Raw genomic sequence first — 17,524 nt, forward strand, 5'->3', positions numbered from 1 at the left:
CCCCAGTGTGATTGTGACAGTGAATCCCACAAACCTCAGTGTGGTTGTGACAGTGAATCCCACAAACCTCATTGTGATTGTGAGTGATTCCCACAAGCCCCAGTGTAGTTGTGACAGTGATTCCCACACTCCCCAGCGCGATCGTGACAGTGATTCCCACACTCCACCGTGCGATCATGACAGTGATTACCACACTACCCAGTGTGATCGGGACAGTGAATCTCACACTCCCCAGTGTGATCGGGACAGTGATTCCCACACTCCCCAACGCGATTGTGACAGAGATTTCTACACTCCCCAGTGTCTTTGTTGCGGTGATTCCCACATTCCCCAGTGCGATCATGACAGTAATTCCCACACTCCCCAGTGTGATCGTGACAGTGATTCCCACACTCCTCGGTGTGATCGGGACAGTAATTCCCACACTCCCCAGCACGATCGTGACAGTGATTCACACAGTCCGTAGCGCGATCGTGACAGTGATTCCCACACTCCCCAGTGTGATTGTTACAGTGATTTCCACACTCCCCAGTGCAATCGTGACAGTGAATCCCACGCTCCCCAGCACGATCATTACAGTCATTCCCACACTCCCCAACGCGATTGTGACAGAGATTCCTACACTCCCCAGTGCGTTCGTGGCAGTGATTCCCACGCTTCCCAGTGCGATCATGACAGTAATTCCCACACTCCCCAGCTCGATCATGACAGTGCTTCCCACACTCCCCAGCACGATCGGGACAGTGATTCCCACACACCCCAGTGTGATTGTGAAAGTGATTCCCACAAACCTCAGTGTGATTGTGACAGTGATTCCCACAAACCTCAGTGTGGTTGTGACAGTGATTCCCACAAACCCCAGTGTGATCATGACAGTGATTCCTACATTCCCCAGCGTGATTGTGACAGTGATTCCTAAACTCCCCAGTGTGATCGGGACAGTGAATCTCACACTCCCCAGTGTGGTTGTGACAGTGATTCCCACAAACCTCAGTGTGATTGTGACAGTGATTCCCACACTCCCAAGTGTGATCGTGACAGTGATTCCCACACTCCCCAGTGTGATCGTTACAGTGATTTCCACACTCCGCAGTGCAATCGTGACAGTGAATCCCACGCTCCCCAGCGCGATCATGACAGTAATTCCCACACTCCCCAGCGCGATCATGACTGTGCTTCCCACACTCCCCAGCGCGATCGGAACAGTGATTCCCACACTCCCCAGCACGATCGGGACAGTGATTCCCACACTCTCCAGCTCGATCGGGACAGTGATTCCCACACTCCCCAGCACGATCTGGACAGTGATTCCCACACACCCCAGCGTGATTGTGACAGTGATTCCCACACACCCCAGCGTGATTGTGACAGTGATTCCCACACTCCCCAGTGTGATTGTGACAGTGATTCCCACAAACCTCAGTGTGGTTGTTACAGTGAATCCCACAAACCTCATTGTGATTGTGAGTGATTCCCACAACCCCAGTGTAGTTGTGACAGTGATTCCCACTCTCCCCAGCGCGATCGTGACAGTGATTCCCACACTCCCCAGTGCGATCATGACAGTGATTCCTACACTCCCCAGCACGATCGTGACAGTGATTCCCACACTCACCAGCACGATCGTGACAGTGATTCCCACACTCCGCAGCGCGATCGTGTCAGTGATTCCCACACTCCGCAGTGCGTTCATGGCAGTGATTCCCACACTCCCCAGTGCGATCATGACAGTAATTCCCACACTCCCCAGTGCGATCGTGACAGTGATTCCCACACTCCCCAGTGTGATCATGACAGTGATTCCTACATTCCCCAGTGTGGTTGTGACAGTGATTCCCACAAACCTCAGTGTGATTGTGACAGTGATTCCCACACTCCCACGTGTGATCGTGACAGTGATTCCCACACTCCCCAGCATGATCGTGACAGTGAATCCCACGCTCCCCAGCGCGATCGTTACAGTGATTCCCACACTCCCCAGTGTGATCGTTACAGTGATTTCCACACTCCGCAGTGCAATTGTGACAGTGATTCCCGCACTCCCCAGCGTGATCGTGACTGATTCCCACACTCGCCAGCATGATTGTGACAGTGATTGCCACACTCCCCAGTGTATTCGTGGCAGTGATTCTCACACTCCCCAGTGTGATCACTACAGTGATTCCCACACTCCCCAACACGATTGTGACAGAGATTCCCACACTCCCCACTGGGTTCGTGGCAGTGATTCCCACACTTCCCAGCGCGATCATGACAGTAATTCCCACACTCCCCAGCGCGATCATGACTGTGCTTCCCACACTCCCCAGCGCGATCGGAACAGTGATTCCCACACTCCCCAGCACGATCGGGACAGTGATTCCCACACTCCCCAGCTCGATCGGGACAGTGATTCCCACACTCCCCAGCACGATCTGGACAGTGATTCCCACACACCCCAGCGTGATTGTGACAGTGATTCCCACAAACCTCAGTGTGGTTGTGAGTGATTCCCACAAGCCCCAGTGTAGTTGTGACAGTGATTCCCACACTCCCCAGCGCGATTGTGACAGTGATTCCCACACTCCCCAGTGCGATCATGACAGTGATTCCTACACTCCCCAGTGTGATCGGCACAGTGAATTTCACACTCCCCAGTGTGATCGGGACAGTGATTACCACACTCCCCAGCACGATCGTTACAGTGATTCCCACACTCCCCAGTGTGATCGTGACAGTGATCCCCACACTCCCCAGTGCGATCATGACAGTGATTCCTACACTCCCCAGTGTGATCGGGACAGTGATTACCACACTCCGCAGCACGATCATGACAGTGATTCCCACACTCCCCAGCACGATCGTGACAGTGATTCCCAAACTCCGCAGCGCGATCGTGTCAGTGATTCCCACACTCCGCAGTGCGTTCATGGCAGTGATTCCCACACTCCCCAGTGCGATCGTGACAGTGATTCCCACACTCCCCAGTGTGATCATGACAGTGATTCCCACAAACCTCAGTGTGGTTGTGACAGTGATTCCCACAAACCTCAGTGTGATCGTGACAGTGATTCCCACACTCCCCAGCATGATCGTGACAGTGAATCCCACGCTCCCCAGCGCGATCGTTACAGTGATTCCCACACTCCCCAGTGTGATCTTTACAGTGATTTCCACACTCCGCAGTGCAATTGTGACAGTGAATCCCACGCTCCCCAGCGCGATCGTTACAGTGATTTCCACACTCCGCAGTGCAATTGTGACAGTGATTCCGCACTCCCCAGCGTGATCGTGACTGATTCCCACACTCGCCAGCGTGATTGTGACAGTGATTGCCACACTCCCCAGTGTATTCGTGGCAGTGATTCCCACACTCCCCAGTGTGATCACTACAGTGATTCCCACACTCCCCAACACGATTGTGACAGAGATTCCCACACTCCCCACTGGGTTCGTGGCAGTGATTCCCACACTTCCCAGCGCGATCATGACAGTAAATCCCACACTCCCCAGCGCGATCATGACTGTGCTTCCCACACTCCCCAGCGCGATCGGAACAGTGATTCCCACACTCCCCAGCACGATCGGGACAGTGATTCCCACACTCCCCAGCTCGATCGGGACAGTGATTCCCACACTCCCCAGCACGATCTGGACAGTGATTCCCACACACCCCAGCGTGATTGTGACAGTGATTCCCACACTCCCCAGTGTGATTGTGACAGTGATTCGCACAAACCTCAGTGTGGTTGTGACAGTGAATCCCACAAACCTCATTGTGATTGTGAGTGATTCCCACAAGCCCCAGTGTAGTTGTGACAGTGATTCCCACACTCCCCAGCGCGATCGTGACAGTGATTCCCACACTCCCCAGTGCGATCATGACAGTGATTCCTACACTTCCCAGTGTGATCGGGACAGTGAATTTCACACTCCCCAGTGTGATCGGGACAGTGATTACCACACTCCCCAGCACGATCGTTACAGTGATTCCCACACTACCCAGTGTGATCGTGACAGTGATTCCCACACTCCCCAGTGCGATCATGACAGTGATTCCTACACTCCCCAGTGTGATCGGGACAGTGATTCCCACACTCCCCAGCACGATCGTGACAGTGATTCCCACACTCCCCAGCACGATCGTGATAGTGATTCCCACACTCCGCAGCGCGATCGTGACAGTGATTCCCACACTCCGCAGTGCGTTCATGGCAGTGATTCCCACACTCCCCAGTGCGATCATGACAGTAATTCCCACACTCCCCAGTGCGATCGTGACAGTGATTCCCACACTCCCCAGTGTGATCGGGACATTGATTCCCACACTCCCAGCACGATCGTGACAGTCATTCACACACTACCCAGCACGATCGGGACAGTGATTCCCACACTCCCCAGCACGATCGTGACAGTGATTCACACACTCCCCAGCTCGATCATGACAGTAATTACCACACTCCCCAGCGTGATCGTGACAGCGATTCCCACACTCACCAGCACGATCGTGTCAGTGATTCCCACACTCCACACCGCGATCGTGGCAGTGATTCCCACACTCCCCAGTGTGATCATTACAGTGATTCCCACACTCCCCAACGCGATTGTGACAGAGATTCCCACACTCCCCACTGGGTTCGTGGCAGTGATTCCCACACTTCCCAGCGCGATCATGACAGTAATTCCCACACTCCCCAGCGCGATCATGACTGTGCTTCCCACACTCCCCAGCGCGATCGGAACAGTGATTCCCACACTCCCCAGCACGATCGGGACAGTGATTCCCACACTCCCCAGCTCGATCGGGACAGTGATTCCCACACTCCCCAGCACGATCTGGACAGTGATTCCCACACACCCCAGCGTGATTGTGACAGTGATTCCCACACTCCCCAGTGTGATTGTGACAGTGATTCGCACAAACCTCAGTGTGGTTGTGACAGTGAATCCCACAAACCTCATTGTGATCGGGACAGTGATTCCCACAAGCCCCAGTGTAGTTGTGACAGTGATTCCCACACTCCCCAGCGCGATCGTGGCAGTGATTCCCACACTTCCCAGCGCGATCATGACAGTAATTCCCACACTCCCCAGCGCGATCATGACAGTGCTTCCCACTCTCCCCAGCGCGATCAGGACAGTGATTCCCACACTCCCCAGCGCGATTGGGACAGTGATTCCCACACACCCCAGGGGGATGGTGACAGTGATTCCCACAAACCTCAGTGTGATTGTGACAGTGATTCCCACAAACCCCAGTGTGATCGTGACAGTGATTCCCACAAACCCCAGTGTGGTTGTGACAGTGATTCCCACACTCCCCAGTGTGATCATTACAGTGATTCCCACACTCCCCAACGCGATTGTGACAGAGATTCCTACACTTCCCAGTGCGATCATGACAGTAATTCCCACACTCCCCAGCGTGATCATGACAGTGATTACCACACACCCCAGTGTGATTGTGACAGTGATTCCCACAAACCTCAGTGTGGTTGTGACACTGATTCCCACAAACCTCAGTGTGATTGTGACAGTGATTCCCACAAACCTCAATGTGATTGTGACAGTGATTCCCACAAACCTCAATGTGATTGTGACAGTGATTCCCACAAACCCCAGTGTGGTTGTGACAGTAAATCTCACACTCCCCAGTGTGATCGTGACAGTGATTGCCACACTCCCCAGTGTGATCGGGACAGTGAATCTCACACTCCCCAGTGCGATCGTGACAGTAATTGCCACACTCCCCAGTGTGATCGGGACAGTGAATCTCACACTCCCAGTGCGATCATGACAGTGATTCCCGTGATCGTGACAGTGATTCCCACACTCCCCAGTGCGATCATGACAGTGATTCCCACACTCCCCAGCGCGATTGGGACAGAGATTCCTACACTCCCCAGAGTGATCGTGACAGTGATTGCCACACTCCCCAGCACGATCGTGACAGTGATTGCCACACTCCCCAGTGCGATTGTGACAGTGATTCCCACACTCCCCAGCGTGATTGTGACAGTGATTGCCACACTCCCCAGCGTGATTGTGACAGTGATTCCTACACTCCCCAGTCCGTTCATGACAGTGATTCCCACACTCCCCAGTGCGATCGTGACAGTGATACCCACCTTCCCCAGCGTGATCATGACAGTGATTCCCACACTCCCCAGCGCGATCGTGACAGTGATTCCCACACTCCCCAGCGCGATCGTGACAGTGATTCCCACACTCCCCAGTGCGATTGTGACAGTGATTCCCACACTCCCCAGTGCGATTGTGACAGTGATTTCCACACTCCCCAGTGTTATTGTGACAGTGATTCCTACACTCCCCAGTGCATTTGTGACAGTGATTCCCACACTCCCCAGCGCGATCGTGACAGTGATTCCCACACTCCCCAGCGCGATCGTGACAGTGATTGCCACACTCCCCAGTGCGATCGTGACAGTGATTGTCACACTCCCCAGCGTGATCGTGACTGATTTCCACACTCGCCAGCGCGATTGTGACAGTGATTGCCACACTCCCCAACGCAATTGTGACAGAGATTTCTACACTCCCCAGTGTATTTGTGGCAGTGATTCCCATACTCCACAGTGCGATCATGACAGTAATTCCCACACTCCCCAGCGTGATCGTGACAGTGAATCCCACGCTCCCCAGTGCGATCGTCACAGTTATTCCCACACTCCCCAACACGATCCTGACAGTGATTCCCACACTCGCCAGCGCGATCGTGTCAGTGATTCCCACACTCCGCACCGCGATCGTGACAGTGATTCCCACACTCCCCAGCGTGATTGTGACAGTGATTCCCACACTCCCCAGTGTATTTGTGGCAGTGATTCCCACACTCCCCAGTGTGATCATTACAGTGATTCCCACATTCCCCAGTGCGTTCGTGGCAGTGATTCCCACACGTTCCAGTGCGATCATAACAGTAATTCCCACACTCCCCAGCGTGATCATGACAGTGCTTCCCATACTCCCCAGCGTGATCATGACAGTGATTCCCACACTCCACAGTGCGATTGTGACAGTGATTCCCACACTCCCCAGTGTGATTGTGTCAGGGATTCCCACACTCCCCAGCACGATTGTGACAGTGATTCCCACAAACCTCAGTGTGGTTGTGACAGTGATTCCCACAAACCCCAGTGTGATTGTGACAGTGATTCCCACACTCCCCAGCGCGATCATGACAGTGATTCCCACACTCCCCAGTGCGATCATGACAGTGATTCCTACATTCCCCAGCGCGATTGTGACAGTGATTCCTACACTCCCCAGTGTGATCGGGACAGTGAATCTCATACTCCCCAGTGTGATCATGACAGTGATTCTGACACTTCCCAGCACGATCGTTACAGTGATTTCCACACTCCCCAGTGTGATCGGGACAGTGATTACCACACTCCCCAGCACAATCGTGACAGTGATTCCCACAAACCCCAGTGTAATTGTGACAGTGATTCCCACACTCCCCAGCACGATCGTGACAGTGAATCCCACACTCCCCAGCGCGATCGTGAGTCATTTCCACGCTCCCCAGTGCGATCGTGACAGTGATTCCCACACTCCCCAGTGTGATCGTGACAGTGATTCCCACACTCCCCAACGCGATTGTGACAGAGATTTCTACACTCCCCAGTGTCTTTGTTGCGGTGATTCCCACATTCCCCAGTGCGATCATGACAGTAATTCACACACTCCCCCGTGTGATCGTGACAGTGATTCCCACACTCCCCGGTGTGATCGGGACAGTGATTCACACACTCCACAGCGCGATCGTGACAGTGATTCCCACAAACCCCAGTGTAATTGTGACAGTGATTCCCACACTCCCCAGCACGATCGTGACAGTGATTCCCACACTCTGCAGCGCGATCGTGACAGTGAATCCCACACTCCCCAGCGCGATCGTGAGTCATTTCCACGCTCCCCAGTGCGATCGTGACAGTGATTCCCACACTCCCCAGTGTGATCGTGACAGTGATTCCCACACTCCCCAACGCGATTGTGACAGAGATTTCTACACTCCCCAGTGTCTTTGTTGTGGTGATTCCCACATTCCCGAGTGCGATCACGACAGTAATTCACACACTCCCCCGTGTGATCGTGACAGTGATTCCCACACTCCCCAACGCGATTGTGACAGAGATTTCTACACTCCCCAGTGTCTTTGTTGCGGTGATTCCCACATTCCCCAGTGCGATCATGACAGTAATTCACACACTCCCCCGTGTGATCGTGACAGTGATTCCCACACTCCCCAGTGCCATCGTGACAGTGAATCCCACGCTCCCCAGCACGATCATTACAGTGATTCCCACACTCCCCAACGCGATTGTGACAGAGATTCCTACACTCCCCAGTGCGTTCGTGGCAGTGATTCCCACAAATCCCAGTGCAATCATGACAGTAATTCCCACACTCCCCAGCGCGATCATGACAGTGCTTCCCACACTCCCCAGCTCGATCATGACAGTGCTTCCCACACTCCCCAGCGCGATCGGGACAGTGATTCCCACACTCCCCAGTGTGATAGTGAAAGTGATTTCCACACTCCCCAGTGTGATCATGACAGTAATTCCTACATTCCCCAGCGCGATTGTGACAGTGATTCCTACACTCCCCAGTGTGATCGTGACAGTGATTCCCACACTCCCCAGCACGATCGTGACAGTGATTCACACACTCCGCAGCGCGATCGTGACAGTGATTCCCACACTCCCCAGTGCAATCGTGACAGTGATTCCCACACTCCCCAGCATGATCGTGGCTGATTCCCACACTCGCCAGCGTGATTGTGACCGTGATTGCCACACTCCCCAGTGTATTCGTGGCAGTGATTCTCACACTCCCCAATGTGATCACTACAGTGATTCCCACACTCCCCAACGCGATTGTGACAGAGATTCCCATACTCCGCAGCGCGATCGTGACAGTGATTCCCACACTCCCCAGCGTGATCGTGACAGTGATTCCCACACTCGCCAGCGCGATTGTGACAGTGACTGCCACACTCTCCAGTGCATTCGTGACAGTGATTCCCACACTTCCCAGTGTGATCGTGACAGTGAATCCCACACTCCCCAGTGCGATCGTTACAGTCATTTCCACGCTCCCCAGTGCGATCGTGACAGTGATTCCCACACTCCCCAGTGCGTTCATGGCAGTGATTCCCACACTCCCCAGTGTAATCGTGACAGTGATTCCCACACTCCCCTGTGTGATCGGGACAGTGAATCTCACACTCCCCAGTGTGATCGTGACAGTGATTCCGACACTTCCCAGCACGATCGTTACAGTGATTCCCACACTCCCCAGTGTGATCGTGACAGTGAATCTCACACTCCCCAGTGTGATCATGACAATGATTCCCACACTTCCCAGTGCGATCATGACAGTAATTCCCACACTCCCCAGCGTGATCGTGACAGTGATTCCCACACTCGCTAGCGCGATTGTGACAGTGATTGCCACACTCCCCAGTGCATTCGTGACAGTGATGCCCACACTCCCCAGTGCATTCGTGACAGTGATGCCCACACTCCCCCGTGCGTTCATGGCAGTGATTCCCACACTCCCCAGTGTGATCGTGACAGTGATTCCCACACTCCCCATCACAATTGTGACAGAGATTCCTAACTCCCCAGTGTATTTGCGGCAGTGATTCCCACACTCCCCAGTGCGATCATGACAGTAATTCCCACACTCCACAGTGTGATCGTGACAGTGAATCACATGCTCCCCAGTGCGATCGTTACAGTTATTCCCATACTCCCCAGCGTGATTGTGGCAGTGATTCCCACACTCCCCAGCGTGATCATGACAGTGATTCCCACACTCCCCAGCGCGATCGGGACAGTAATTCCAACACTTCCCAGTGCGATCATGACAGTAATTCCCACACTCCCCAGCGCGATCGGGACAGTGATTCCCACATACCCCGGTGTGATTGTGACAGTGATTCCCACAAACCTCAGTGTGATTGTGACAGTGATTCCCACAAACCCCAGTGTGGTTGTGACAGTGAATCTCACACTCCCCAGTGCGATCGTGACAGTGATTGCCACACTCCCCAGTGTGATCGGGACAGTGAATCTCACACTCCCCAGTGCGATCGTGACAGTGATTGCCACACTCCCCAGTGTGATCGTGACAGTGAATCTCACACTCCCTAGTGCGATCGTGACAGTGAATCTCACACTCCCCAGTGCGATCGTGACAGTGATTGCCACACTCCCCAGTGTGATCGGGACAGTGAATCTCACACTCCCCAGTGCGATCGTGACAGTGATTGCCACACTCCCCAGTGCGATCGTGACAGTGATTCCCGTGATCGTGACAGTGATTCCCACACTCCCCAGTGCGATCATGACAGTGATTCCCACACTCCCCAGTGTGATTGTGACAGTGATTCCCACACTCCCCAGCGCGATTGGGACAGTGATTCCTACACTCCCCAGTGCGATCGCGACAGTGATTCCCACACTCCCCAGCACGATCGTGACAGTGATTGCCACACTCCCCAGCGTGATTATGACAGTGATTCCCACACACCCCAGCGCGATCGTGACAGTGATTCCCACACTCCCCAGTGCGATCGCGACAGTGATTCCCACACTCCCCAGCACGATCGTGACAGTGATTGCCACACTCCCCAGCGTGATTATGACAGTGATTCCCACACTCCCCAGCGCGATCGTGACAGTGATTCCCACACTCCCCGGTGCGATTGTGACAGTGATTCCCACACTCCCCCGTGTGATTGTGACAGTGATTCCCACAAACCCCAGTGTGGTTGTGACAGTGAAACTCACACTCCCCAGTGTGATCGTGACAGTGATTGCCACACTCCCGTGTGTGATCGGGACAGTGATTCCCACACTCCCCGGTGCGATTGTGACAGTGATTCCCACACTCCCCCGTGTGATTGTGACAGTGATTCCTACTCTCCCCAGTGTGTTCGTGACAGTAATTCCCACACTCCCCAGCGCGATCGGGACAGTGATTCCCACATACCCCGGTGTGATTGTGACAGTGATTCCCACAAACCTCAGTGTGATTGTGACAGTGATTCCCACAAACCCCAGTGTGGTTGTGACAGTGAAACTCACACTCCCCAGTGTGATCGTGACAGTGATTGCCACACTCCCGTGTGTGATCGGGACAGTGAATCTCACACTCCCCAGTGCGATCGTGACAGTGATTGCCACACTCCCCAGTGTGATCGGGACAGTGAATCTCACACTCCCCAGTGCGATCGTGACAGTGATTGCCACACTCCCCAGTGTGATCGGGACAGTGAATCTCACACTCCCCAGTGCGATCGTGACAGTGAATCTCACACTCCCCAGTGCGATCGTGACAGTGATTGCCACACTCCCCAGTGTGATCGTGACAGTGAATCTCACACTCCCAGTGCGATCGTGACAGTGATTCCCGTGATCGTGACAGTGATTCCCACACTCCCCAGTGCGATCATGACAGTGATTCCCACACTCCCCAGCGCGATTGGGACAGTGATTCCTACACTCCCCAGTGCGATCGCGACAGTGATTCCCACACTCCCCAGCACGATTGTGACAGTGATTGCCACACTCCCCAGCGTGATTATGACAGTGATTCCCACACTCCCCAGCGCGATCGTGACAGTGATTCCCACACTCCCCGGTGCGATTGTGACAGTGATTCCCACACTCCCCCGTGTGATTGTGACAGTGATTCCTACACTCCCCAGTGTGTTCGTGACAGTGATTCCTACACTCCCCAGCGCGATCGTGACAGTGATTCCCACACTCCCCAGTACGATCGTGACAGTGATTGCCACACTCCTCAGTGCGATCGTGACAGTCAATCCCACAATGCCCAGCGTGATTGTGACAGTGATTGCCACACTCCCCGGCGTGATTGTGACAGTGATTCCCACACTCCCCAGCGTGATTGTGACAGTGATTCCCACACTCCCCAGCGCGATTGTGACAGTGATTGCCACACTCCCCAGCGCGATTGTGACAGTGATTGCCACACTCCCCAGCGCGATTGTGACAGTGATTGCCACACTCCCCAGCACGATTGTGACAGTGATTGCCACACTCCCCAGCACGATTGTGACAGTGATTCCCACACTCCCCAGCACGATTGTGACAGTGATTCCCACACTCCCCAGCGCGATCGTGACAGTGATTCCCACACTCCCCGGTGCGATTGTGACAGTGATTCCCACACTCCCCCGTGTGATTGTGACAGTGATTCCTACACTCCCCAGTGTGTTCGTGACAGTGATTCCTACACTCCCCAGCGCGATCGTGACAGTGATTCCCACACTCCCCAGTACGATCGTGACAGTGATTGCCACACTCCTCAGTGCGATCGTGACAGTCAATCCCACAATGCCCAGCGTGATTGTGACAGTGATTGCCACACTCCCCGGCGTGATTGTGACAGTGATTGCCACACTCCCCAGCGCGATTGTGACAGTGATTCCCACACTCCCCAGAGTGATTGTGACAGTGATTGCCACACTCCCAAGTGCGATCGTGACAGTGATTCCCACACTCCCCAGCGTTATTGTGACAGTGATTCCCACACTCCCCAGTGTGATTGTGACAGTGATTGCCACACTGTGTTGTTGGTCAGTCTCACTGGTGTTACCTTACTCCTGGGGTTGGTGTAGAAACAGCAGTAACGATCAGTGGCAGCAGCATGAATGGAAAGTGCAGCCAGAAACACCTAGGATGAACAAGATTAATAAGCTCCAGCCTCAGTCCAACAGCTCTGGTTGATCAGCACAAAGATATCGTCTTTCGAGAAGAATTATTATTATGAAACACTTCTGTTCTCACACGGTTAGGAATATGCTTGTGCATTAGGAATAAACAAGTTTTGCTTTTCAGAAATTTCAGGATAATGCATGATATCAGTCCATCAATCAAAATAAGCCTTTGCTGGATTTCTGGGGCTCCTACACCCATGTTCAGTCTGAGTGTAAACGCAACGTGACACTTGTTACGAACATGTGGGTATACTGTACCTTTAAGACAGTTAAAAGCTGGTAGAGCTAACTGACAGCACCACATGTTCTCAATAACGTAGCAACGTAACATTTGGTCGAAAGCTAAATGGCCTGGAAATGACAAAACAGATTTGAACTCGGCCAATCAGTTTAAATTATAACCTGAAAAATACCAAACTCCAATCCAGTTTGAATTGAGTATACTGACAATCTTAAAAGCCAATGACACCATCTGATGCTTTAGGGGTATAAGACTGGGGGAAACTGAACATTTGGGAGGAGACCAGCCCAGCTCCCAGCATGTGAAGAGACTGCCTGAGAAATAGCTCTCTTAAAAGTACTGTTATTGATCAGTAACCCGTAAAGCAGCGTCCCTAAGAAGAAAAAAGATCCAAATAGAAGAACCAAAAGCTGCCTGGTTTTGAGATGGGAAGTGTTGCTTTGTAAATCTTAATTGGGAGTTTTATCGGACTGGTGTTATAGAAGGGAAAGTAACAGATAGGTTAGAGGAAGGAATTGTAAATAGTTGTTCGTTAATCATTCTCTGTTATACTTTAAGAAGTGAAGTTGTTAATTTTTACTTTAATTAGTTCTTGGCCTATCGAATTTTCACAGACTACTGCACTGAATAAATCTTTTCAGTGTTGCTGGTTTTAAATTAAGCAGGAGGGTTTACTCCGCGTCATAACACTGTTTCATCAGTGATGTCCAATGAACCTGGTTAAACGTGTTATTACAGTGACACTGCCTTAGCCACATTCACTAATTTTAGTTTATGTTTCAACACCCTGAGATTCTGAATAATCAAACCACATGCCCAAACACTGTGTCTATTACTCAGCTAATGTTTTACTTATAAGGCAATTTGTAATATTTCAGTTCTGAATGTACCTTGTTAAGGCCAGGCATTGAACAACACCCCTCGTTAGTCTCCATTGTCATCTGCCTTTTTGAGTTCATTGTCTGTCCTACTTGGTCTAACCACATATGGAACTAATCTACATTCAGTTTTAGTGAATAATGAAGATTTAAAAAACACTAGTCCCACCTTGAAACACCCCACTCAGTCCATACTTCCCTCGCCCCCTCCCTCGAGTAATTATCAGAGATTTTGGGCCTGGGGTTTGGTTTTTATCTCTACTCCCGCACTTCTTTTCCTTGATTCTTTACAACTTTGAGTTTCCCATGTTGAAACTTTTTCACATCTTCCTGGGGTTTTAACTGCAGTCCAGTTGGGTTATCACTTTGTCAGAGGAGATTGATCGACGGTAAATGTATCCTTTGTAAAGCTGAATTAGCTGCTGTTTAATTAGACTGTACTCTGACAGTAAGAGATCTTGTGGAACAGTGGTAGATCTGGGTTCAGAATGGGACTAGGTCAGACTGGGATGTCTGGTCAGCACAGATGAGTTAGACTGAAGGTTCTTTTCCGTGCTGTGCAGACTATAGCATTTGTTGACTGGGAAATATGTATTTGATTTACAGCCAAAGAGCTTGATTACCAGTGGGTAAGACTGGAGAGAAACTACGCATTTCCAATACAAATGTTAGCACATAGTGAGAATGAGAAAGTCCCTGGTCAACCATCCTGCAGGAGGAAAGCCTGTAAACATGGACCAATCCACATTAACTCCCCCAGACTTGTAGCTGCCTTTGCTCCACCCATACAATGGTCAAAATCCAATCATAACAGAGATCCCATGGCCCAACCTTTGGAAACAAGGAGAGGACAGAGACTTCTGATGGTGGAATCCATAATTTTACACAGAACTGGAGGAGGACTAAGGGGCTATGGTTGAATAGTAACCAGGTACATCACTGGCTTCCATTGAGTCCTTCAATGGGTGCCTCAGAGATCTCCACACAAGTACATCTGAACTCTTTGGAATAAACCTCCCCCGATCTAGGAGATTTATTTGATTTAAATGTTTTCAGCTGACCTTCGAGCGCCATTTCACCCACATTGAAGTACTACATTGACACCCTTTGCATCCACAGACTTGTCTTTTTGTAATAGTTCAAGGAAATGATCATTCAGATACTTTGTGCAGAGCCCACCTTGGATGTGGACATCGCTGGCTGGCCAGCAGTTATTGCTCGTCCTTCGTTGCCCTTGAGAAGGTGACGGTGAGCTGCCTTTTGTTGGTGCTTGTGTGCAACCCAAAATTCTTCCCCCAGTTACTATGGGAGTTGGACTTGCCAGGAATAATATTGGAGAAAGCTGGCCCCTTTTCCTGAAATCGTTCGTCCATTGCTGCAAGAGTTTTCTCTAGCTATTGGTGCAGAATTTATAAACACCTGACTGGAAATGCATAGTTTCTCTCCAGTCCTTCCATCGTAATGTTCTCAAATGGTTGTGCAATGTTCTTTTTCTGGCAACAACATAGTTCCCCTTTATTCTGCCTCCCTCGGATTGACTCTCCCCACCGCCTTGCCCCGAACACTGCACTATCTCCAACATATGCTGAAGCCAGTCACCATCAATGTCTTGACTAACGTTGAGTGCAATGTGAGTGGCTGACAGACTGCCTATTGGACAGGGTGTGCCTAGTCCTCATGAAAATACAAATTGGATTCGAGGCACTTGTCCTCCTGAGTTTTCACATCTCATTTGGATCATCGCTTTTCAGCTCTGACCCCGAAGCCCCGCTAAAATAGATCCCGTCTGTAGTCAGGAGTTTCCTCCACTATACTTTCTGGTGTTGCCTTGATATGTTCCACGTGTGAATTCATACAAACAGGCGTGACTGGTAGACATTAGGATTCAGAGCCCACTTTGAAATTCAAGCCACGTTTAGCTGCAGGGATTACTAAATCTCTAGTAATCTATATATGACTAGGTTAGTCTCGAATCTACAGAGAGGTGAATTCGGTGATTATATTGGGATACCACGCCCCCGATCTTGTAGCTGTCTTTGCACCACCCAGCCAATTTTCAGAATCCAATCACAGTAATGAGCCCAGCTACTCCCACAGTCTTCAGAAACTCCTAAATAATTGGACAAACTTGGAGCAAAAGGCCACAGAGGCCAAATTTTAATTCGTGGGAAATTACCACTTTGTTAAGGCATTCATGAGGGTTTAGAACTTACGCAAAAATCACCAGAATGGTTCAAGGGAGGAAAGTTTTTCAGTTCAGGAGCTCACCACCACCTGTTGCTGGCGATCAGGGATGGACAATGAATGCTAGACTAGCCAGTGACATCCACATCCCCGAAAGAATAATTGGAAAAAAATGTTGAACTTAAACATTGGAGAGGAGAAAGTTGACAAGCGATTTAATCAAAGTGTTCATGGTTGCGAGGAGTCTGGACTGAGTGAATAGGGAGATTGCTGGAAGGTTTGAGAGTCAGAGGGTACAGGTTGAAGGCGATTGACTAAGGAAGCAACGGAAAACGTGAAGAGGAGTTTGTTTTTCACACCGTGAGTGTTTAGGGTCCGGAACAACTTTCAATCGAGATATTTAGAACGGAATTAAACTGTTGTTTGAAAAGGAAGACTCTGCAGGAGAAGGTTGGGAGGATAGCACAAGGCAAATTGCTTTACTGGAGAGCCAGCACAGATGTGATGGGCTGAAAGGTCTCACTCAGTGCTGTAATAATTCTGTGATTGCTTGTTGTGGTATACATACGAAAAATATGAGAGGGGATCCTCGTCTCCTGGAGCAACTCAGAGAGTGCAGGCTCCCCCTCTCTCGGGGCAAATTTCGGATTGTGCAGCTACCCTTCCTTGGGGCAAATCACACTGTGTACTCTCCCAATCCTGGGTACCAATGGTATCAATATGGGGCCCAGGCTAGTTGCTTCATTTCATCTCTACTCTAGGGATGGTCTGTCCAAGTACTATCCTGCACATTGTTACCAGCATTTGGGGAATTCAGATTTCCCGGCTTCCCCCTTGCTGCTCAAATTATTCTGCAACAATTCCTGTCCTGACCCCTGTGGGAGCCCCTGCTGTGAATTAGTTACAAGGTAAATGTCCAAGAGTCCTGAGATTTTATCTAACCCCAGACCATGAGAGACCGAGTAGTCTAGGAGGTCACAGGCACTTGAAACAAACACGATGGTTTGTAATGCTGTTTGCAAATACACAGATGTTAAGGAAACAAGGAACTCCAGATGATGAAACACACGACAACACAAATTGCTGGAGAAACTCTGTAGGTCTGGCAGCAATTGTGGAGAGAGAAACAGAGCTAACGTTTTGAGTCCTGCGTAATAAATAAAGATGTCGCCCCACTAAAGGAGAACAGGGAAAATGAACCAGTCAACTTGACATCAGTCCAAAGGAAATAGGTTACAATCTGACATAGAACACTTGCTAACAGGAAACTTGGGGAAAATCACATGATAGGCCAGAATCGACATAGCTTTGTAAAAGGAGAACTGTGCTTGACTGGTCTGTTTGGGTTTTGTGATTATTGGAAGGGTTGAGATGTGAAGCATGATCTAATCAAGCATTGTCAGGATGACTTTGTGAAAGGGAAATTGTGTCTGACTAACTTATCAGAGTTTTTTGAGGATG

The 17,524-nt window shown here is 51.0% G+C and overlaps 1 protein-coding gene across 1 annotated transcript in view; it reads right to left on the reverse strand.

Annotated features, from left to right (window-relative positions):
* LOC148148359 (transmembrane 4 L6 family member 5-like) overlaps positions 1-17,524 on the reverse strand; it is a 55,007-nt gene that overhangs the window by 32,691 nt on the left and 4,792 nt on the right. The window contains exon 2 of the mRNA XM_087993265.1: positions 12,640-12,717. Within this exon, the coding sequence (XP_087849391.1) occupies positions 12,640-12,717 (78 nt within the window). The remainder of the gene's footprint in view (positions 1-12,639; positions 12,718-17,524) is intronic.

Source organism: Chiloscyllium plagiosum, unplaced genomic scaffold, assembly GCF_037043375.1.
Source record: "Chiloscyllium plagiosum isolate Xiang-an unplaced genomic scaffold, Cpla_swu_hap1 HiC_scaffold_13, whole genome shotgun sequence".
NCBI classification, from domain to species: domain Eukaryota; kingdom Metazoa; phylum Chordata; class Chondrichthyes; order Orectolobiformes; family Hemiscylliidae; genus Chiloscyllium; species Chiloscyllium plagiosum.